Source organism: Cnephaeus nilssonii (assembly GCF_951640355.1).
Source record: "Cnephaeus nilssonii genome assembly, chromosome: 14".
NCBI lineage: Eukaryota > Metazoa > Chordata > Mammalia > Chiroptera > Vespertilionidae > Cnephaeus > Cnephaeus nilssonii.
Window position 1 is genome coordinate 67127036 of NC_137085.1, and position 25336 is coordinate 67152371.

The 25336-nt window shown below is 38.4% G+C and overlaps 1 protein-coding gene across 15 annotated transcripts in view; it reads right to left on the minus strand.

Annotated features, from left to right (window-relative positions):
* Positions 1 to 401: 401 nt before the first annotated feature.
* Positions 402 to 25336, minus strand: part of LINGO2 (leucine rich repeat and Ig domain containing 2) — a 1264400-nt gene continuing 1239465 nt past the window's right edge. For all 15 annotated transcript variants that reach the window (XM_079791176.1, XM_079791163.1, XM_079791166.1 and 12 more), the window contains one exon: positions 402 to 7890. In XM_079791176.1, coding sequence (XP_079647302.1) covers positions 6035 to 7855 — 1821 coding nt within the window. In that variant the 5' untranslated portion in view covers positions 7856 to 7890 and the 3' untranslated portion in view covers positions 402 to 6034. The remainder of the gene's footprint in view (positions 7891 to 25336) is intronic.

The following is a 25336-nucleotide window of genomic DNA, read 5'->3' on the forward strand; positions in this document are numbered from 1 at the left end:
ACACATGTTTTTACTGTGACCCATTTTCAATATGGAAAGATATCTTTTGAACTTCATTGGAATTAATATAGTTAACCAATTTAGTGGAAAGTAAATTTGCATTTTTGTTGTTGGCTAATGGCTATTTTGCATATTAAAAGTAAAGACTTGCTTAAAATATGCAGACTCTCTTGATTGTACCAGCTCTTGTCTCATTCTGCTAAGGCTATAAATAAGCTTCTACTTAAGGCTGGCTTTATACTAATCCACCTGCTTCTAGAAAATGAGGGAGGGAGGAAGGGAGAGAGAGAGAGAAAGAGAGAGAGAGAGAGAGAGAGAATCACTTAACCTGCAGATTGCTGTCAGTTTGTGATTTTGTGAATAGAAATCACATAATCACTTTTAAAGTGTTATGTGAGATAGGCTGGAGGGTTTATTTTTAAAGCAATTTCCAGTCTAACAATTACCCAAGAATTTCCGAGTACCAGTGAAAGAAGACATCCCTGGAGAGAGTGCTCATTGGCGAGGTACCACAGCAGCTGGAAGGCTACAGTGGTGAGTAAGGCAGTGGGGGAACGAGGGAGCAGTTCAGTGTGGTGTCAGGAAAGGGAGCTGTGGGGGCACACCAGAGCTCTCATCTCTCTGTGGGCTGTCTCAGGGGGGGTAGTAGTCTCTGCTGTTTTCCTCCTCCTGTTCAGGATGTTCTCCAGAGAGAGGAAGAGACATTAAAGGATGTGGCAAAGGAGAAGGGCACTCTGGGGCACATGCAAGCTTGTGTTGATCAGATTCCCATATTTTGAAAGAGGAACATCAGCTCCAGGCCTGTTTTTAAAAAACCAAACTTTTTGCAAACTTCTTAAATCATGCCTTTTTTTTGGGGGGGGGGGGGAGGGGGTGCAAGTATTTTATTTTGGGCAATCTGTTGAAAAGCTTACACAAGATAAGCAGTTTTCATTCTCTAACATTTTTTTTTAGAACATTTGCAGCTACATTCACTGCTCCCAAAACAGACCAACCAACTTCAGATTTGAAAACCTATCATTGTTCATTTAAAGCATAGTTTACTTGGCTAACACCTTACAAGTCCAGACTTATGGCCCTAGACCAGTTTTTGTTGGGTAAGTTGCCCAAATGTCAAGGCTATCGTTCTGACCTTGTAGACTTAGGTTGCGAAGTTGTCCTTCCCCCGTTGTCCTACTTTTGCTGGAGTGAGAATGAGAAGGCTCTTGAAGGAGTAACTGAGAATGGGAATGGCTCTTGAAGGAGTAACTGAGTCATGTCAAGTGTGCTAAAGTACCAAGAAGCACCCTCTGTTGCCTCACCTAAAGATGCAATTCTAAAATCAACAAGTCAGATAATATTTCATCCCTCAAGGCTTTCCACACATAAAGGCAGAATAACTCCAAAACTCTTCAATCAGAAAATATCAAGGATTTTTATCAGAAAGGATGGAACTTCCAAAGCCAGTGTTGCCAAGTCAGTGGAAATAACCAGGCAGATGATGTATAGTCTAATGGCGAGTGTCTCATCCCTTAATCCCAGCAACAAAGATGATAAATATTTGCCTGATTACCACGTAGTGTGAATGGCTGTGGTCCCAAAGGTTTTGTTACTCGGTTCACATGCCACAAATCCAAGTGGAATAGCTCATGTGAGCTATATAAGGTTGAGCAGGACACAGGGAACTGGTATAAAAGACACCTATGAAAGTTAAAGAAGAACATAAGCTCTGATTTTTCGTTAGAAGAAAACTATCAAAATTAGTAATAAAGGGAATATAATTAAAATGGATCCAAGTGTCTCCCTCCAACCTTTCTTTAAACTCTTGATATATCTTTTGTCACTTCTTAGCCTTCTAAAATGAAAATAATGTATTTTTGTTCTTTCCTAGAAAGCCCCAAGACACATTCTGTGTTGTTGAACAGCTTCTGAGCACAGTCCCTGAAGTTACAACAAATGTATTGACAGACATGCAGATGAAGGGAGACCCTGGCAGGGTAAGTTAATTTACTTGGGGCTCTACTCAATTTTTCTTCTCCAAGATCACATCTTCTCTTTTGTACAGATATTTTGCTCCTACTTGAGTCTTGGAAAATGACAAAAGGCAGGCTTCAATGCAGGTGCGATTTAAATATTTTTCTATTATAATTCTGAGCTCCTCTAAGAACTGAGAATAGAAAATTTGACAGAACAAAGAAAAAAGAATCCACCTTAGAGCAAATTCTGAATGTCTTTGCCCTACTGGGAGCTGTTGATGATGAGCAAACTTTCTAGAAAGTTGAACAAAATTGGAGTTCTGACAAGTGTCCTCAGAAACTAGGAAGTACCAGTCTCGGCAATACAATACTTGGCATTTTCAAACTTTGAGAATATTTGGAAAACTCATAATGATAAACACAATAGAAATGAAAGAGGTTTTAAAAAGTGAGTAACATGAGAATTTGCAAGAGGAGAAATCCCTTGCCAGCAACACATAAACACATCATTTGGTGAGTTATCATAAGATGGTTTCAGACATTTTGGGACATGAGTCAATTGTTTCGGACCATCAGGGCTCTAGTCAGGCAATTTTTCCTTCTAGAGATTTAATGTCTAGAGAGAATAAATACTTTTCTGGAAATGCTGAATATACACAGACAAATAATCGGTCACCCAAGTACTAATGCTGGGCTAAACAACTTCTTAAGAGACAAATCCTCTGGGAAGAGGATGACTCAGAGATGGCTCCTAACGGGAAAATGTGGCCATGTGCTGGTCTGAGCTGTTCGTCTCCGCCATGTTCTAGTTAGATCTTACATGACCTAGTTAGATCTTACGAAGAGGTAATCTGAAGTCACGAGGGGAAGCTCCTTTTGTGAAACTGAATCCTAGAGCCCAGAACTCCAGGCAGCGGAGCCCAAGATGAGAGCTTTGTAGATGTATAAAGGAACCTAAGATCTGCACCAACCGTGAAAGAGTAGAAAATTGAATGACCAATTACCTATAAATCCATGATTATGATGCTGTGGGCAGAAAGTTCTCCTAGAAATATCTGGCCAGTACATTTATATAATCAGATCAGTTATACAAGAAGTATGCTTTTTTTAAAATCTACTGGAGCCCAATACAAATACGTAATTTTTATTTTGTTAGGAACATTGGGTTTAGGGGTATTTCAGAAGAGTACTATTTTTTAGTTTAATGTTGACCAAAGTGGGTTATGCAGAACTGATTTTTCCAGATAACAGTTACGACATGAAAAGAAGTGCTTCATGCTCAAATAAGTTAGATAAACCCCAAGACAAACAACATTAAAGAGAAATCTTGTTTATAGGAACTTTTGGAGTATTTATTAGGCCAGTGGTCGGCAAACTCAGTCAACAGAGCCAAATATCAACAGTACAACGATTGAAATTTCTTTTGAGAGCCAAATTTTTTAAACTTCTTCTAATGCCACTTCTTCAAAATAGACTTGCCCAGGCCATGGTATTTTGTGGAAGAGCCACACTCAAGGGGCCAAAGAGCCGCATGTGGCTCGCGAGCCACAGTTTGTCGACCACGGTATTAGGCTCACATGAATTTTGAACTTCCAAGAGGTGGTTATAGAATGCAGCATTCTCCAACTTATTTTATGGGACTATTTTTTTTGGAAGAATGGTTATTAATATCTTAGTAGCTATTTTCCCCATGGACCAGAATATGGAAACCCTGAGAGAGTGTAATCTCTCCTCTGCCAATGGAATAACTAACTTTTTTTAAAACTAAATCTTTTCAAGGATGGATTCACTTTAATCCAATTTCATAAGCAATTTTTATCAATTTTGACTGAAAACAGTTAAATTACAAAGCCCTTTAATTAATGGTTCAATGTTTCTGCCTTTGTTGTTGTACAACAAAGTTAAGTATTTGCTCCACACAGTACTGAAAAATTAAGATAGACTGTTACTCTACTTTACCTTCTTTATCTTTATTCTCTGTGTGTTTTAATTTTGAAAGACCCATTCCTTTTGCACAGAAGTTGGAATTTTGCTAGAATTTACAACAGACCTTGATTTGTATTGTTAGATAAAATGAGGTAATTACACAATTGGAGAATTAATTTCTGAAAGATCTATGATAATCATCAGGAAAGTCAAATTACAAATGACTCAAACAGGCAAGTCTTCAATTTTTATCTCATTTTCCACCCTTTGTCAAAGGGAGAATGGGTTTAGCCAATTGGCAAGACAATTTCTGGACCTGCCACTTTTTTGTTTTTATATTGGGGCAATTTAATTTTATTAAAGTTACTCAAGATTTTAAATATTAAAACAAATGCCAGATTTTGAATGTCAAACCCCCAATCTGATGTGAAGAAGCAAACCTTGTATGCCAGCTTATATGCTATCCAAAAGGGGGCTCATTTTCAGGTCTCTCTCAACATGTGCAAACTGTAGGAATTGCCTCTCTGTTCTGTGCTGTTAAATAGATCACATTCATGAATACCCTCTATATCCAATGCTTTCTGAGATCATATGAATATATTTTAAAAATCCATTCACTCAACATTTAGCAAATTATACTATATCTTACTTGAATCAGATCACTGGTTCAAGTGGCATGATGCCATTTAAAAAAAACAAACTATAATATTTTAACTTTAAGTAACAATCATTTAAAAAATTGAATTGGCAATATCCTTGGGTCAGAGGGGGAAAATTGGTAAGCACTTTTTAATCCACCTTGTTTTCCTCACTTCTTTAAAAACAAGACAGATTCCTCTTGGTCTACACAGGATAATTTTCAAAACAAGAACCAATTCTCTACTTAGTAAGGAAGCAGGGAGAAACCCTGAAGTTGCCCATTCAAAGTAATACTTTGTCTCTAGTACTTGGATAGAGAACATCAGAGCTGCTAGATGCTTCCTTTGGAAATAATCCAGTCTTCAGACAGCTATCATGTTTTAAACGGCCTCTTAGTTGTATTAACATCATGTTCTGCATGGATCACCCTGGTTTGTGTTGGCATCTGAGAAGAACTTATCCAGAGAGCTTTTGAACATCTGAATTCTTGATCTTATGAGGTGAATATTACCCCATGAGTATGCTATATAATAACTATATGCTCTTTTGTTTCCTATTAACCCATTAGTAGCAACTGATGGAAGAAATATCAAGTTGTCTTTGAATGGATTGTTTTCATTCTTACCACCTACCTTCATTTTACAGGTACAACTAGTGGCCTACCATCTTCTGGAGAAACCAAGGGCTTGGTTACAGTAAACTGGTCCAGTGTGATATCACAAGTATAAAAAATATTCCATTCTGTATCAAAACTAGGCACATGCCTTTATTTATAGTAACAGAAGTTAACAGAGTTGAGCAGTTTTTGCCTTGGGTCCTATTTCTTGGCATCCTACATCAGACAAATGCATCTTTCAACACATCTCCGCCCACAACTCCGGGGATCTGGTCTCAAGGTTATCTGGATGTAAAGGAAGGTGAAATCACACTTGGATCTATAGTGGTGAGTAACTAAAAGCACAATCTCTCATTCATATTGCTTTAAAACATATACAGCATATATGTTTCAAAAAAAAAAGGAAGAATAAAGAATATATTGATTTCTTTGTGGTGTCGAACCAACAGTATGGTATGATGCAAGGATTTAATAAAGGATAATCATAGATACAAATTTTTCGGTAGAGTATATTTTAGACAAATGTGTCTTTTTTTTAAATATGTAAATCCTACATTGTAGGTTGTTCCTTTTAATTTTTTCTTTTGTTTCTGCAGTGGTAGAAAATGTTGAATAACCGTCCATGAGCATGAGCCAAGGTTCAGGTTCCTTACTGAGATCCCCAGAATGCCAATATTTGCAATGCAAACAATTAGTATCCCACTGTGTGAAGGGCTTGCACACCAGCCTGCCTGCCTCTAGGTGGAGCGTCCCCATAAGCAGTCCTCCTGCTCCCACAGGCCCTGCTCTGACACAGGGGCAGCTGCATTAAGCTGCCTTTTGACCTAGTAATCGGCTGTGCCAGGTTGTCCTACGGGTTACGGACACTGACACAGAGCCAAGTGTGCGTGGTAGACCCTCAGATCATTTTCATGTTGAACCTCCTGGGTCCAGCCACCTCCCCTTCCACGACAGCACCATTGTTTTTTCGGGGCACGTACTCAAGGTCAATGCTGTTTTTGTGCTTGCCTTTCCCTCGGCTCCATACAAAAAGGAGGAGAAAACAAAATAGAACCACTCCCAGGAATGTGAAACAGCCCATGGCTGTGGACACCAGTATTGTTTTAAGGTCCAGGGAAAAGGTGTTGGCATTGGTGCCGTTGGACAGGGTGTCATTGGAGTCGGTCATGTACATAGGGGTCCTGTTGGCATAAAGGAAGCGGTCTGAAGTGAATCCTTTCACAGTCAGCGAGGCCGTGTAGGTGTCGTTCCCAGCGGCGTTGCTGGCAATGCACACGTACACCCCACTGTCTTGGTCCTGGGCAAAGCGGATTTCCAAGGTGCCGTCACCCAACACGGTAGCTCTTCCGTTGGACTTGGTGGTGATCAGACGCCTCCGGGGCGTCACCCAGGACATCACCGGCTGGGGGTCCCCGTCCGCACTGCATTCCAACTGGACCGTCTGCCCTTCGTCCACGAGCAGGTGCTGCAACTTCTTCTCGCGGATTTTGGGCTTTTTGCAGGTGAAGTAAAAGGAAAGGGCAGTGCTGTGGAAATCCTGGAAGGACCGCTCGCGGATGGTGTCGGGGCCAGCACACATGGGCTGCTGGCCGCCGAACTGCAGGGTGGGGTGCCGCTGCAGGATCCAGAGGAGACGGCAGTCGCAGGCCAGGGGGTTGTTGTTAATGCTCAGGACCTCCAAAGCCCTAGGGGAGGAGAAGACGTTCTCTTCCAAAGTTTCCAGCAGGTTCTGAGACACGTTGAGCACGCGAAGGAAGCGGAGCCCTTGGAAGGAGTGCGGCTCAATGGCCCGGAGCTGGGCCCCCACGATGTGAAGCTCCTGAAGGCGGGTCAGGTCGGAGAACATCCCTGCTTCAATAGTGCTGATGGGGTTGTAGGAGAGGTTCAGGTGGGTCAGGTAGACCAGGTGCTTCAAGGCGAGGAAGGGGACCGTGGACAGGTTGGTGTTGGTGATGGACAGAGAGGTGAGGTTGAGACCGTAGAGGCTGTTGGCAGGCATCATGTCCAGTAAAGGCCAAGAGTCAATCTCCAGGTGCTTCAGGTGGAACAGCCGTTTGAAGGCATACACGGGCATGTGGTTGATAGTGAGATGCTTCAGATGCAGGCTCACGAGGCTGTGGAGGTGGGAGAGGGCCTCTGTGGGTACCGCCGTGAGGTTGCACTTCTCCAGGGTGAGCTGCTCCAAGCTCAGCAGCCCGCTGAAGGCCCTGTGCGATATATAAACCAAGTCGTTGTCCCCCACTTCCAGAGACTTCAGGTTGTGCAGGTCCTGGAACATGTAGTCCAGCAAGATGACAATCTTGTTCTCACTGATGTCCAGCTTGGTGAGGTTGGACAGCCCCGCGAACACCCCCAAGGGGACCAACTTGAGGCGATTGCCTTTCAGGCGGAGGGAACGCAGGTTGAAGAGGCTGTTAAATGCTCCCGGCTCCACATTGGCGATGATGTTGTCACTCAGGTCGATCTCCTCCAACAGAGGGTACGATATGAATTCTTCCGGGTTGACGCTCTTCAGTCTGTTCTTGCTGAGGTCCAAGATTTTGGTCTCGATGGGGATGCCCTCTGGGATGGCAATCAGGCGCCTGCGGTGGCAGCTGACAGATTTGTTCTGGGCGGAGCACTCACAGCGAGCCGGGCAGCCGATGGTGGACCCCATGAAGATGAACACCGCAGCCAGACCCAGGAGCGGCTGCCAGCATGATGCGGCCGAGTGAAGCATGACGCCACCTCTTAGTCTGCGCCTTGGTCACGGGCCTGCGGGGGAAGCGGCAGAAGAGAGGAGAGAAGGTGAGCCAGCGCAGGGAAAGGGAGACAAAAAGGCAGAAGTCCAGTGGAGAGGCGCGGGGCTGGGCATCACGCAGACCTGAACTGGAATCTGAGAGCCTCCAACATGAGCGGCATGGTCTCGGATAAGTTTCTCACCTCCCTGCACCCCGCTTTTCTTGGCTAAACCATGGAGGTGATGGGGATGATAACAGTAGCTTCCTAGAGTTAGGACAATTACAGTATTTGAAAACCATCAGAGACTACATACACATTGTCCGGCATAGACTGTGAGGCAAAGCCACATACATTTTACAAAAGGCTCTATTTGAACTCAAAGAACTAAAACCGGGAGTGACGAAGAGAAAACCTGCTCAGTGTGAATCAGTGTCTGCACCTCTCTTGTTTGGGATGCTGTCCTGTGTTCGAAATGAAGCCAACAGAAGCTCCATACAACACCCCAGGCCATAGGGTCAAAGATAAAACAAAGGCCACATCCAGTGTAAGACTTTCCCTTACATATATAATGTTTTCTTTAACTTTAAAAAAGAACCTTTAATTAGAAAGTATACTTCTTTCAGAATTCAGTAACTTTGATGTATGAAAGGATTTTCTTTTTTGAGATAAAAAGAGCCTCAAAATCTCTGTGTATTCTTTGTGTTTGTCATCAGGACAAGGCACCAACATAGCGATGATGATGAAAATGTTTTCTTAAGTTTTGAGGTTAAATACTGAAGAGTGGGAAGAGTCAGAATTTTAAGAAAAATGTTTTTAAATAATAAATGAGCTATCATTCTTTCATATTCAAGTTCAAATCCAGTGAACCTGTAAACTGAAATCAAAGAGGTATCAAATGAGATCAGAAGTGAGTATGTTTTAACTGCAGATACTTAAGGAGACATGAGTAACCAGAGGTGGTTGTTGAGCTGTGCTTTTCAGCCCGAAGTTCCCGGCATACACTTCATCCATAAACACCTTACCTTAGGTGTGACAACTCTAAAGCAATATTTTTAGATAAAAAAGTATTTGACAAGCTTCAGTGTCTACTCATGAATTGTCAAAGAACAATTAATAAGAGTACAGGTCTCCAATCACAGTGTTTACATATATGTCTCTGTCTATGTGCAGGTATATCTCTCTACAGCTGAACAAATCATCCATAAATGAAAACTAGGATCAACCTTAATGGTGAATAACTAACTAGAAAAATGTTGCCAAAATGTAGAAACAAGACAAAGATACAGAAAGTGCTAGCAAAATCAATTATATATGAATATGAGTTCTAATTATTGAAAAAGATGTGGTAAAACTATTGTTTGTAGATCAAATTAATGTCTGCCTTGAAAACTAAAGAAAATTAAAAATTCTAACAAATAGGATAATTAAGTAAATCAACATGTTATAAAATTTAATTGTTTTTTCACATTATATAAAGTAGAAAATATTGTAAAAAATAATTCCAGTCACAGAATCTCTGAAAAAAAAAAAAAGTCACACAAATTCCTTAGACTAAACTTAACAAGAAATACACAGAACTAATCAAAGGATATACTATATATTTTAATAGTAAGATTTGATAATAGCTAGATATACATCTAACCAAGATTACTTTTTGGACTTGAAAAATTCTAAAGTTTATTTTGAAGAATATAAATATGAGAATAATCAAAAACTTTTAAAAATGGTAGTAAACACAGACTTACCCTATAAGGTATTTAAATATAACTTATAAAATTATAAAAAATAAAGCAGCATGATAGTGATACAAAAATATACAGTCAATGAAACAAATATCAGGAATTATATCTAAATATATTTGGAAAGTCAGTGTATGTGAAAGGTGGCACTTTCATTTCTTCCTTGATCTCTCTGGTGACCCAGTCCTTGTTTAATAGCATGCTGTTTAGTCTCCATGTGTTTGATTTCTTTGGATTGTATTTATTGTAGTTGATTTCCAGTTTTATGCCACTGTGATCTGAGAAGATGCTTGATATAATTTCTATCTTCTTGAATTTGAAGAGACTTTGCCTGTGACCCAGCATATGGTCTATCTTTGAAAATGACCCATGTGCACTTGAGAAGTATGTATATTCTGTGGCTTTGGGGTGAAATGTTCTGAAGATGTCAATTAATTCCATCTGGTCTAGTGAGTCATTTAGGATTGCTGTTTCTTTGCTGATTTTTTGTTTAGAGGATTTGTCCAGTGGTGATAGTGGGGTATTAAAGTCTCCTACTATGATTGTGTTGCTATTAATCTCTCCCTTGATATCCTCCAGGAGTTTTTTTATGTATTTGGGTGCTCCTATATTGGGAGCGTATATGTTTACCAGAATTATTTCTTCTTGTTGGATTTCTCCCTTTAGTATTATGAAGTGGCCTTCCTTATCTCTTGTTATGGCATTTACTTTGAGGTCTATTTTGTCAGATATAAGTATTGCTACCCCAGCTTTTTTTTCATTTCCATTTGCCTGAAAGATATTTTTCCATCCCTTCACTTTCAATCTGTGTGAGTCTCTTGTTCTGAGGTGGGTCTCTTGTAGACAGCATATATATGGGTCGTGTTTTTTTATCCATTCAGCTACTCGATGTCTTTTGATTGGAGCATTTAGTCCGTTTACATTTAAAGTTATTACTGAAAGGTATTTGTTTGCAGTCATATCTATTTTTGTGTCTGTATTCCTTCTTACCTGTTTATTTCTTCTTTTTACAGTATTCCCTTTAGCAATTCTTGCATTGCTGGTTTGGTGGTGATAAACTCCCTGAGGCTTTTTTTGTCTGCAAAGCTCCTGATTTCCCCTTCAATTTTGATTGATAGTCTTGCTGGATATAGTATTCTTGGATTCAGTCCTTTGCTTTGCAACACTTTGTATACCTCCTTCCATTCACTTCTAGCTTGTTGTGTTTCTGATGAGTAATCATTTGACAATCTGATGGGTGTTCCTTTGTAGGTAACTCTCTGTCTCTCTCTTGCCGCCTTTAGGATTCTCTCTTTATCATTTATATTTGCCATTGAAATTATGACATGTCTTGGTGTGGGTCTTTTGGGGTTGATCCTGCTTGGGACTCTCTTTACTTGCGTAACTTTTATCTTTCCCATATCCGGGAAGTTTTCTGTCATTATTTCTTCAAATAGATTTTCTAATCCCTGCTGCTCTTCTTGTCCTTCTGGCAGCCCTATTATACGCATGTTACTTCGTTTCATGTTGTCCCGAAGTTCCCTTAGGCTTTCCTCCTGCTTTTTAATTTTTTTCTCCAATTGCTGTTCAGCTTGAGCTTGTTTCTGTACCTGATCTTCTAACACACTAATTCGGTCCTCTGCTTCTTGTAATCTACTGTTGAAACTTTCCATGGTGTTTTTGATTGTAGCTATATCACTTTTCATTTCTTCCTGATTCTTGCATAAGTTGTTGATTTTCTCATCCATCCGATGTATAAATTCCATGACCATTACTCTGAACTCCTTTTCGGTCATGTTGCAAGCTTCATTTTCACTAATTTCCTTTCTTGGCGACTCCACATTTTCTTTCCTCTGTGAGTTATTTCGTTTCCCCATTCTGGCTATTACCAGAAAGCTCAAGCTTCTGTTTGCGTGGACCTGGGCCGTGTGCTGTGGGGACTTCGCTCCACCCTAGTTTCACTGAAGTGCACTGACACTAGGACGTGTGGCTGTCTTTGGTTGGTGGGAACCAGACTTGCCCAGGATCAGTGTCCCCAGTGTTCCGTGTGGTCTCGTGTGCACATTTAGAATCAGGGGCCCTGTCTGCACCACACTGTTGGTATGTGCCGAGAATGAGATCCTTAGCATGTGCCAGGAGTCAGAGTTTCCCTGTGTCTGCACCAAGACTCGAGTGTCAAAGTCTCTGTTGCCTTGTGCGGTTTCTCGTTGAGAATCAGGGTCCCTGTGTGTGCACGCACCAACAATTGGGGTCGCTGGCTCTTAGTGTGAATGCGCTGTGAGTCAGGGATCCCAGGCAGCTGTGTCCGGCGTGCCAAATTCCCTGAAGTGGGGCTGCGTCCTGTGTGTGCTCTCTCTACTGAGCCAAACCGGCTAGAGCGCACATTCTTAAGAACCTGAAGGTGAGCTGGCTCAGTGCACTCTCCCAAAGTCCCAGCAGGGGGGCGGAGTCCGTCCTGCGCGCCAAATTCCCCAAAGGGAAGCCCCTCTTAAGAATCTCCGAAGGGGGAGCTGTGACCCGCGAGCCAAATTCCCCGAAGGGGAGCCCTCTGTGCGCACTGACAGATTTCCCCGACGGGGAGCTGCTTCTGTCCCGTGCGCGAGCGCGCGCCAAATTCCCTAAGAGGGAGCGCGTCCCTGCGCAAAGCTCGGCAGCTTGGGGGAGGGGCGGGTCTATCAGATACTATGGTGCTATCAGCGCCTGCGAGGAGGGGGATAGGCTCTTTGACTCACGGAAATCTGCCGGGAAGTCTGGATTCTTGTTGTTTGTTTGTCTGAAGCTGTGATAGCAGTTCTCTGTCCCCAGTGGCTGCAGGGCCCTGGTTTGTGTTAGAAGCCAGGATCCGAGTCTCAGGCAGCTCTGTTTCCCAAGATGGCGTGGTCTCTGCGTCCACACCAACCGCCGAGGAAAGGTGGCACTTTCATTCAGTGAGAAAAATATAAATGATTGAAAGTGCCACCTTATTTTATTGGAATTTAGTGAAGTTTATGTGCAACTTGGCTAGATATTGAGTGGAAAAGTTGCACATAAACTTCACTAAAATAAATTCCAATAAAATAAATTCCAGGTAAATTTAGAATAAAAATACAAGAAGAAAGCTCAATAATTTTATAATAGAGTTGAAATGCATTTTCTATGACTAAACTAGAAATCATAAAAAAACCCACCTATTCAATTTAAAAAATAACAGATGAGCAAATAAACAACACATATAAAGGCAATTGCTGAACTAAACAATACATTTTAGATTCATAATAGATTAAAGATAGTACTAAATAAACAGCTCTTAATAATTAATAAGGAAAAGAGGTGAATGTAATAAAAACTAAAAGCAGCTAATAAATGTCTGAAAAGATCAAAAACTTCACTAGTAAGCAAAGAAATGTAAATTAAGCAACAGGGGCACATCATTTTTGCCTGTCAGATTGACAAAGTTCAATAATTATTTTTACTCAGAATTAACAAGAGCAGAAGGAACCGAGAGAAGGAATATAAACTGGAACAATCTTCAGGAGCTTCAGATACACCAATGAGGTTAGTTAATATATTGACTTTAAATATATCAATGTTAAACATGTTCATCTCTTTGACTGAGTCACTTTTTGTCTTTGTTAATCTTTAAAAATTTGTTATAAACACTTTATTGAGGTATGATTGACATGTAAAAAGCTGTACATAATTAATGCATGTAACTTGAGTTTGGAGATAAACATACATCTGTGAAATCATCAACATGGTTTATGGAATATTATATGCATCACCTCCAAAAGTGAGTAAATCTCATGAACCTTTTTCCCCCTAGAAATGTACCATAAGGAAATAATGTACCTCATAGACACAGATGTTTGGTACAGGTTCTTCTGGGTTTAGTTTGCTCTTTTTATTTATTTTCCTAAGGCAGAACCTCATATCATTTATTTTTTTCTCTAGTATAAGCTTTTAAAACTATAATTATCCCCCAAGCATTTAACAAATTTTAATATATATTTAAAAAAAAATTATTCTAGCCAAAACATTTTTTCCTAATTTGTGCTTTCTTTTTTGAATCATGGATGGTTTGGGAACTGAATTACCTACCTTATTTCCAAGTATTTAAGTCTTTCCTATAATCTTATTTCTAACTTCTAATTTAATTCTGTTGTGGTCAGAGAACATACTCTGCAAAATTTCAATCTTTTGAAATCTACTGAGAGTGTTTCATGGACCAGTGTGAAATCAATCTCGGTGACCATTCCACGTGCACTTGAAATAGAGATATATTTGCTGTTTGGGGTGCAATGGCCTGTAAAAGTCATTAATAGGGTTGATAGTGTTGTCCAGATTTCCAAGTCTTTAGTAACTTTTTCAAAGTTATTCTATCAACTACTGAGAAATACCTGTTAAAATCTACAACTATGAAAGTAAATTTGTCTATATTTCCCTAAGTGTTGTAGGTTTTTGTTTCATGTATTTTGAAGCTCTACTATTAAAGCACATGATTAATTTCTGACATACTGATTTTTTATCACTGGAAGGAGTCCATCCTGTGTCTGGTAATACTCCTTGTCTTCAGGTCATTTTGAATGATTGAGATAGCCACTCTGGCGGTTTTAAGCTTCATGTTTTCATGGTATACTTTTTCCATCCTTTTACTTTCAACAGATTTGTCTTTGTAGTAAAGACCTTCTCTTATACGCAGCATGTGGTTACTTCTTGCTTCTGAATCAGTCTGATGATCTTTGCAATCTCTGCCTTTTGTAAGATTGCTTTATCCATTTAAACTAAGTATAATTACTAATATAGTTTAATTTGATTTTGCCACTTTATTTGTTGTCTATTTGTTTCTTGAATTTTTTGTTCCTTTATTTCTACTTTATTGTCTTACTAGAGGCCTGATGCATGAAATTCGTGCAAGAGTAGGCCTTCACAGCCCCGGCTTCACCCTGAAGGTCATTCTGCTGTTTTTGATTTGCATATTATGCTTTTATTATTATAGATTGTTTTAATCAATTATTTTTTAATATTACATTTCAATTTCTCCTTTAATTTCCTATATGTTTACTTACATTATTTTTATTTGTTGCTCTAGGGATTATGGTATACATCTTTAATTTATTACAATCTACTTAAAGTTACAAATTGCTTCAAGGAAAATATATAGTAGCCCTGCAGCAATATATTTCCATTTATCTCTCCCCTCAATCCTGGTGGAGTGAGATGTGTGTTCTAGGAAAAGTGAACAGTATGTGCAAAGGCATGGAAATCTTGGGGAACATGCTGTGATGGGAGGATTAAAGTAGTCCAGAATGGTTGGAGCAAAACAGGAGAGGGTAGAGGCTAAAAAGATAATTAGGGGAATGATTTATGAGGGGTGTGTAAACTGTGATAGACTGTTTGCCCTTTATTCTGAGGGCAATGACCAGCCATTAGAGAGTTTTATGAAAAGAGCGATATGATCAGATTTACATTTTGGGAAGATTAATCTCACTGCAGCAATAAAAATATAGACTTGTAGGAAAGAAGAACATGAGGCTGGAAACTCAGAAATCTGTTGCTTTAATTTAAGACAGAATAAAAGTTCTCTCGATCAGGGTCATAGAAGTAGGCTTGGATAAATGGACGGATCTGAGAGAAGTTTTGAAGCAGAATAGAAATGCTTTAGTTAAGGATTGGCTGTGAGGAGAGAGAGGCACAGATGATTTCTAGCCTTTTGTCAAGTGGATGGGACCTGGTCATTCACTGAGATGGCAAGCTTAATAGCAGTAACAAAATCTGGAATTTCTGGTTCCCTCCTATATATCTATCATGGGGCCAAGAAGTGTGGGTTCCCTAGGCAGATAAATGATTTTATACTTCTTAATATTTTTCAAATACTTTTTAGCATTTCTTTGGTAGGGCAGGAAAAACTATTTTTTCCTATTACAATTATATGACTCTACATTCAAGATAAAACTTTTATTATACACTGTGCATTTCAGTTTATTTTAAATTGATGGTGAAGAGGAAGCTATTTTTTAGAGCAGTCTTTTCTGGCAGTGTTTGTTCAAGCTACACATCACTAGTTAGATAAGGAGATAGCTGGCATCCTATTTCAGTTGTGGTTTCGGGAAAGGTTATTTTCTTGCATAAATCCCTTAATCTGTCCCAAGTTTGTCTAACATGGAAATGACAGCATCTAATCCAATCATGGCTTCAACTTAACCAGAAAGAAGCTCAACTTAGCTGGATAGTATCTAGCATTTTTTTCCTCTTAAAATTGGTTATTTTGGTTCCAAAGTGAAGGATGATTACAAAGAAGGATAGGTAAGTACTTAGTAAGCAAGCAGCAGACAGGCCCCTTGGGATCTGGAATACCTCTCCCATTCTACTACTGTCTCGGCAGAAGTAGATAAACTTGAGCCATATCTCATCATAGTTCTTTGATGTAGTTTAGAAACTGTGTAGGAGGGTTGTGCTTTATTATTCTCATCACAAATATATCTCAGTTTTAGTTCAGAAGGGCAAACTGCTGACTCCGTTTAGCTTTCACTGTCAGAAGTTGTACAATCAAAGCTTTCTCATAATGTCCAACTGTGACCAAGGTTTGACAAGTTGAACTTCGTTTCATTAAGAATAAAGCAGGAAACTAAAATCTGTAGGGATCTGACAAGAAACTCTCCTTTGCTCCTGATCAAAGGGACACTCAGGCACAATGATTACTATGTGAAGTTGGATAGTTTCAAACTTATACTTTTTGTGTGCGAGGTATTTGTAGTCCATTCTATTAGTTAAAGAAACACAAACAAAAACTTTAGGAAGTAGATTTAAAGAACCAATATGAAAGAATAGAAATAGCAAACATTTGGACTCAGAAATACCTGGTTCAAATCCTGAGTTTGACATTTGTTAGCTATGGGACATGGGTAGGCTAATACCATCAATTTTTCTCATCATTTCCTGTTAATTTGTGAAAATAAAGCAGAAAGGATCACAGGTGGTATATTTCAGATGCTTAGCACATAAATAGCTGCCATTATTAAAATTTTATGAGATAATTGAAGCAATATCCAATAAGACAGAATGCATGCCAAAGAAAGACATAGACTTCCTTTGGGGACTGATTAGGGGGGACACTGCAGAAGGAGGTCCTCAAATGGGTGACACAGTGATAAAGAGAAATAGATTGGTAGAATGGAGAAGAAATGAAGAATTTCAGACAGCCGCTGTTTTCAGAAATATAAGAAAGGAAAGAGATGATGGTTGTAGGTTGTTTAAAAAGAAAGTTTAGAAGAGAAACCACTGCTTTGATGGATGATAAGATAATGATAAATTGCTTAGCCTGGGAATTCTATGATTAATTTAGTTCTCTGACTGCAATGGAACAAGGGCACAAGACAATAAATGAATAGCACAGAAATCTCTTTAAACCTTCACACTAGCTCTGAAAAAGATACCAAAGCATAGATTGTAACTTTCGCCCCAGTAAAGTTATTTCTCAAATGGAGAGAGGTGGGGGATGAGGGAGGTGAGGTGGGAAAAAGTAAAAGAAATGATTTAATGAATAAAGGTGTCTAAAATACATCTGAGGTTATAACTTTCAGGTGTCTAAACTGTAAACTCAGAATTACTGGTCTGTGCCTAAGTTAGATAATGAAGAATTGTGAAAGTTGTATAAAACATTTGAAAATGAAAAATCCATTTTAGTGTGAGCAAGTCTTAAGTCACCAGGTTCATTGAAGGACCCAATGAACTTGAGATTGAACTGCAAAATCCCCTACCTCGCAGGAAACAATTGATTTAAACTGTTTTTCTACAATATGAAGTTTATCTTTCTATATGATTCCCAGTAATCCTCCAAAGCATTGTATTTTTATCCTTTTTGTTTTACTCATTTTGGTAAAGAGGAAATGGAAACTTTCAATCTTAAGGCTCAACTTGAACATTTAATGTGGAAATAGCCAACATGAAACCAGATTTGAAGAGCACCCAATAGGTTTTATATTATTGTCAAATTATTTTAAAACTTACAAGTACAATGATAAAATGACTCAGTGGCTCATGCAGATAGGTAAGCAGTTATCCACCACTGTAGATAACTCTCAATTAACCATATGCAGATTAGCATTTCTATAAATACCTGAAGATGACATTTTGATTTCTAGTTTCTTGGAGAGACTATTAAATGCTTGCAATTATCATCTAGTTAGAAGCCTATATAGATAATGCTAGACTCTGTATGAAATTAGCTCTTCATGTATTTTAATGCAGTGAAATTGCCATAAATTGGTCATACAACTAGTAAATTGAACAAGCAGGATCATAGATGTGGTCAAATAGGATCTTAATCCCCCCTCTATTGTCTCTTTATAATTTATTGAGGAGAGGTAAGGAGATCAGAAAAGTTATATTTAAACTAGAACTGTCATAGATAACTTAGTGTTCTCTGGGAATGGCAGATTTTAAAGCTGATTCCTTTCATGGGGCAATTTCTGGGGCTCTTTGGGACCCACAATCAAGGGATGTCTCATTGGTAGTTCCCTTGATCTGGATGAGTGAATCTCTGTCCTGGTTTGTTGAGTAGTTATTCCACAGCCCCTAGGAATATTCACTTCCAGCTAGTATTGCTGAGGCCCCTCAATGGGAGATTATTGAAAAGACCTTTGATAACCCATACTGGCTCTTTCATGCAGGTTGTCCTCATTTGGCATGGGGAGCACTCATTTGCCCAGAAATCCTTTGTCAATGCAGAATAGTTGTAATACAACAGCAACTTCCTTTACCACAAAAGAGTCTAACTAGCTTAACCTTTTTTCTCTAGATTTTTTCCAGGAAGAACCCATACAGAAGTCATGATGTGCCCTTGACTAGAGTGGAAGACTGAAAGATTCCACATGTCCTGTTGAAGCACCTGTCTTCAGGAGAAGGGGAAAGCACCCTCTGGCTTGTTGAATCATTTTTCTAAGGTTAGCCTGTGTCAGTAATGGAGCCAGTATTTCTATGTGGGTTTTTTTTTTTTGTTTTTTTTACTTCAAAGGCAGAGCCCTAACCTTTACCCTGTACTTATTCCATCCTTATACATTATCACAAATACATCTCATCTCAAATAGATAGCAACTATAACTATTAAAAAAAAACACAATTTTTATAATAGTGCATCCTTTTAAAAATAGAGAAGAACCTAAAATTTCCTCATCTTCCCCCCAGACTATGCTTTGGTATCCTTTTCATGGTTCCAAACAAGCTTTCTCCTGGACTGTATCTATTTCAAAACATGGAGTTTATTTTGTATTCAAGGGACTAGTAAGCAATTATCAAAGCTTGTCCTAAGTCATTCATTAATAGTTTGTTTAATCTTTCCTGAAACTGGAGAGCCCTCTGTTCTTGTGTTTATTTTGGTCTCTTTGAAATGCAAATTATTTGCTCTTCTACAGTTTTTGGTCTCCTTTTGGCCTAATAGAAATATTTGGACATGAGTATGCCTATTCTACTTCAATCTTTTAAACATGAAAGTAGTTTTTGTCTAGCTTTGAGATGTCTCTTTGAAATTAATAGGATTACTTAAAGGGTAGTTAGCATAAGATGCTGATGGCCTCACAAATGTGATACTCAATGCTCCAAATCTGGAGGGCAGTATAAGGTAATTGGATAAGAGCACAAATATGCAACAATAAAAACGTGTTTAAATCCTAACCCTCTCTTATTTTCAGTTTTCTTACCTCTAAAATGAGAATAATAGCAACTATCTTATAGGGTTATTTTGAGAATAAGATGTAAAAATGTATATAAAGTCAGAGCTCTATATATGTTGATTATCTTATTTATAGAAACATGAATATTGCAAATGGTATCTCTTAGACATAAAATCTCTTAGTTGAAGGAAGTATGAAAAACCTTTCCTGATGTAGTCACCTCCTAGATAATTTGAAGGCACTGGATTCGTCTATCTCAGTAGATAGTAAGGTCTGTTAAGTATCTCATAGTACAAATGAGAAAACTGAGGTAACCATAGCTAAGGGCAAACATTCCTGTTAATAAGTTTTGAAATATGTTTCTCACTTTGGATTGAACAAACAAAGAAACAAAATAATCTTTTTTTGGTAATTGTTGTTCAGTCCTCAAGATTCACCCAGATGAAAGGTGTGACCTCAGAAAATAATTCTTCTCTTTCATAAGCTTAGTAAGTTTTACTTGGGAAAGTAAGATCAAATGAAGGAGAATTCTGTTAAGTAGTTCCCCCTTCAGATTCCTCCATTTTATCTACTGTTCTAAGCAAGCTGGACTCTTTGAAGTGTGTGTATGCCTGAGTGAGTCTCTCAGGAGATTACCTGGTTTTAATTACTTGGTGCTAAAGGCACCTAGACATTTTAGCTTCTTTCTTGCTTAAAGCTGTTCAGACAAGATAGCTGTTTTAAATCCCATCTGGAAGACTCTGGAAATGAACCGATAGAAATTTCTGCCAGCTTTTGTAACAGATAAAGCCTGAAATCTCAGTGGCTTAAATCAGTAGTTTATTAGTTCTGCTCCATGAAAACGGAGGGACTTGTGCCTATTCTTGTATTTTCTGCCTATGTGTTTTGCAGCTTCTCCCTCTTCTAGATCATCAGAGTCCTTTCCATTCCACATGGGGAAAGCCAAAAAGGATTATGGGCAAGAGTTTTTCATGAATCAGACCTGACAAGAGCACTCATAATTTCTGCTCATATTTATCAGCCAGAACTCAGTCATGAGGGCACAACTATGTACCTATGAAGAAGAGAAAGCAGGTTTGGTAAGTAGTCAGGTTTTCTCTGCCAAATAGGATATTATTATGGATGTATTTAAGCTTGTATTATTTATATTATTCCATAAAGGTTTAGGCATCTAGAAAAGTTATCTAAAATATCACAGATGTAAAAAAAAAAACTGAATGCAAAATTGCATGTTTTAGAAACAAACACCATAATAGCTTGCCACAAAATGCTTCAACTTTAGCATTTATTGATATAACTAATTCTCTATCTTTGCTAGATAGAGAATTGCACCTAAAGTTCCCATTTATGTGCCTGTTCTTAATTCATACTCAATCATTATTAGATGGCTAGGTGACAGAAATTATCATTTTTTAGCTACTTTTTTTTAGACAAGAAAATGAAGGCAACATGCAGTGTTTTACAGGATATAACAAATAAAATCTCCTGATGTAGTCCACCCTAGGGATAGGCTTTAAAGAGGCTCTGGCATAGTCTAAGCAAGAACTTATAATTCTTTTTTTTTTTTTTTTTTGCCTTCTTTTAAATTAAATTTATTGATGTGACATTGGTTGAACTTATAATTCTTTACATTCCAAGACACTCGTAACAGATTTCAGCCTCTAACTTTAGAAGATATTTGGGGACTTTCCCTTATTTTTAGTAACTAATGGCTACCAACTAATTGCTTGAATTCCCTCCATGAAAGAGTGGGAAACTATCAAAGAAGAAAGCTGGGGACATAGAAATGAGTAAAGGCAATTCTTATTCTCAGACACTTAATAATCTAGTAGGAAAGCTCTGTCCAGTAAACAAGTTAATTATATTAATCTATAATAATAAAAGCATAATATGCTAATTAGACCAGACGTCCTTCCTTCTGGACAAAGCCGCAGTGGGCAGGGGTGGGGGCCAAGTCCCTTGCACGAATTTCATGCATCAGGCCTCTACTATAATTATAAATATAGTATAATTATAAATACTAGAGGCCCGGTGCATGACATTTGTGCACTGGGGGGGGGGAGGGGGGGGTTGGTCCCTCAGCCCGGCCTGTGCCCTTTTGCAGTTTGGGAGCCCTTGGGGATGTCTGACTGATGGCTTAGGTCTGCTTCCCATGGGGAGTGGGCCTAAGCTGACAGTTGGACATTGTTAGCACTGCTGCTGCTGTGCTTACCAGCTGTCAGCCCGGCTTCTGGCTGAGTGGCGCTCCCCACTGTGGGAGCGCACTGACCACCAGGGGGCAGCTTCTGCATTGAGCATCTGCCCCCGGTGGTCAGTGCATGTCATAGTAACCAGTCATTCCATCGCTTGGTCTATTTGCATATTACCCTTTTATTATATAGGATAATTAACTTATTTACTGGACAGAGTTTGGGAAAATATTAATATAGTTAATATTTTCCCAAACTGGAATGCAATTATAACATTATTTAATATAATAAAATATGAAAAAAAGCAATGTCTAGCATGGAGAAATAATTGCATTATCTGTGACTCATCCCCTTAAACTATTATGTAGGAATTAAAATTATGATTATACTAGAGGCCCGGTGCACAAAATTCGTGCATGGGGGGGTGTCCCTCAGCCCAGCCTGCACCCTCTCCAATCTGGGACCCCTCAAGGGATGTCCGACTGCCCATTTAGGCCCAATCCTACCAGTCGGACATCCCTCTCACAATCCAGGAATGCTGGCTCCCAAATGCTTGCCTGCCTGATTGCCCCTCACTGCTTCTGCCTGCCAGCCTGATCACCCCCTAACCACTCCCCTGCCAGCCTGATTGCCCCTAACTGCCCTCCTCTGCTGGCCATCTTGTGGCAGCCATTTTGTGTCCACATGGGGGCTGCCATCTTGTGTGTTGGAGTGATGGTCAATTTGCATATTACTCTTTTATTAGATAGGATGAGATATTTAATAACGCAGATAATTTTTTTATGTGAAAAAAGTAAGGTATAGATTTGTACCTATTTTATAACATATACAAAAATAATCTTAGAATGGAGACTTAAATGTTAGACCTTAAATGATAAACTTCCTAGGAGGAAACAAGAAAACACAGGAAGTAAATTCTTTGACAACACCCTTAGTAATATCTTTTTGGATATTTCTCAAGGGATGGAAACAAAAGAAAAAGTAAACAAATGTGACTACATTTAACAAAAAAGTTTTTGCACAGCGAAGGAAACTATTAAAATGGAAAGACAAGCTACTGAATGGGAGAAGAAATTCACAAATGAACATCTGATAAGTGGTTAATATCCAAATATAGAACTCATACAACTTAACACCAAAATAACAATCTGATTAAAAAATGGGCAGAGGACCAGAATAGATATACCTCACTCCTGTCAGAATGGTTATCATTAATAAATCAACAAGTAATGCTGATGAGGATGTGAAGAAAAGGGAATCTCATACACCATTGGTGGAATTGTAAATTAGTGTAGACACTATGGGAAAAGTATGAAGATTCCTCAAAAAATTTAAAATTGAGCTGCCATATGATCCAGCAATTCCATATCTGGGTATTTAAAGGAAACTAAAACAGTGACTCAAAAAGATATATGCACACCTATGTTCATTGCAGCGTAACTAGTAATAGCCAAAATATGGAAGCAACCTAAATGTCCATCAGTAGATGAATGGGTAAAAAAGATGTGGTACATAAATATGATGGAATAATATTCAGCAATAAAAAATGAAATTTTGCCATTTTCATTTTTTATGAATGGACCTAGAGGGTATTATGTTACATGAAATAAATCAGAGAAAGACAATTATCATATGAGTTCACTTTTATGTGGAATCTAAAATAAAATAAGTGAAAAAAAATAAAATAAACAGCCATAGAAATAGAGAACAAGCTGATGGTTCTAAAGGGGAGGGGATGCAAGGATGGAAATTTAAAAATAAAATAAATTTGTATAATCTATTATGAATATTAAGTGAAAAATAACCATCAAACGAAAGACTGTAAAAATACATCAATATGTTAAATTGTGCTACAGGTAGTGTGTATTTATTCTATCAGTCTTTTTTTTTTTGGTTCATTTTTAAAAAATGTTTTCAATGCACATTATACTACACTCATTTTTGGGGAAAAAAAGAACATAAAAATATGTTCAATCACAGTAAACCTCTGTCCTAGTGGATAACTAATATGCAGACATGACCTGCCATATCTTTCATTTCATTTGTCATTTTACCAAGTTAGGGCAGAAGGTAAGTCTCCTTTTGGGATACTATTTCTATTTCCCCTGTGAATATTGAAGAGTTTTATCACTACCTTACTATTTCCTACCATATGTTATGGATGCACATGTCTTATCTGCTCTACTAGAATCCATGCTCTTTGAGTTGGTACCCATGCGCCATTTTGGAATAGCAGTTCTCAGCTGTGGTGCCTCCAGTCCACAAGTGGAGCGTCAGTCAATGGGAAAGGAAGGGCTCAAGTCATGGGTGCTAGAAGGGCAACTGCACATCAGCCTGTCTGACCTGTGCGGTAGCTCATCTCATGTAAGAATGTGCTTTTTAATGCCAATTTGTGTCCTGAAGAAGGGAAGTGGAGAACAGTGCTCTCGCTCAACACAGTACCTTAAGCAAGAAGGTAGTAACCCTTTCTAGTTAGGTAATAATAGCAGTTTTCAAATGCCAGCCATTTGATACCAGTTGTGACTTTCGTTGAATCTGTGTATCACCTGAACTATTACTTATTATTTTAAAATCAACTCATTTTTAAAACCTAAATACTCCAAAAAAGTAAAAATCAGAATGAAAAGTAATTTAAAAATATATACAATGTTATGTTCTGGCTAAAAATTCTCACCTCCCAAGGCTCTGAACCAGAGACCTGTTCTCCATTTGGGAAAATGGCTGGGATTAAAGCAGTGTTAAAACCAAGTCTTTCTCCTCGTTGCAATCAGAGATGGGCAGTAAGCTGAAAAAGGAATGCTTTATCTTCATTTTCTCAGTGTAACTGAATGAATAAATTGTACCTCCTAAAATCAGAGTATCACACTGGAATGGATCCCATACATAAAAGACTGATATAATGGACCTTTCACTTCTGATCATTTATCAGAATTTTGTCAGAGCAACAAGACAGAACCAGTCCACTATCTAACAGATGCTGGAACGGGGACTTGCACAGAAGCCCCTCGACTACACTCAACATGCTACCACTTCCAGCTTCTTCCTCTAGCACTCTCCCCTCCAGGCAGTTTCAGCAACTCTTTCATCTTATTGCTTGACATCAACCCCTACAGACAGAGGATTAATATACAGTCTTCTTTCAATTGAGTAATTTCTAATAAGGGTACAGATCATTCAAATCCTAATCTCAATTTCTTGGTTTATTTCTTTTAGTTGAAAATATATACATAGGGCTAATAACTTTATATATATGCAGACATGGAAATTTAAAAATAAATTTGTATCATCTATTATGAATATTTAGTGAAAAATTAAGTGAAAAATAAAATCTGCATCACACAAAAGACTGAAAAATACATCAGTATGTTAAAATCACATTGGAATGGCATATGTATTCATGTATGTGTGTGAGTTTGAGTGGGTACCTATGTGTCCCCTCAAAACAGCTCAAGTTTGAAAATGAAATGTATTTTAATAAACACTGCCTTTATAATTATTCAAAGTGTGTGTAGACATTCTATGGAGACACCCTATATATACATGCACAAACACACAACTATATATACAGTATACTTTATACATAGTATAGATACACACATACTAGGGAAGCTTATATATACGGGGTGGGCAAAAGTAGGTTTACAATTGTTAATATGGAAAAAAATAATAAAAAATAATATAAGATTAAACTGTTTTGCATGCTCACAACTGTAAAACTACTTTTATCTGCTCCTATATATGCCAGTTTATTTGTATTTTGGTAAATATTTTAGGAATCATAGGGAATCACATTATTTTAAATATTATGTTTACCTTCATGCAATATACATGCTAATTATCCTCATTTGGATAATTGTCTTGAAAAAAACACACACCAATAAATGGCTCAGCAAATTAAGATTTTTATGACTAAAAATGAAGGTGA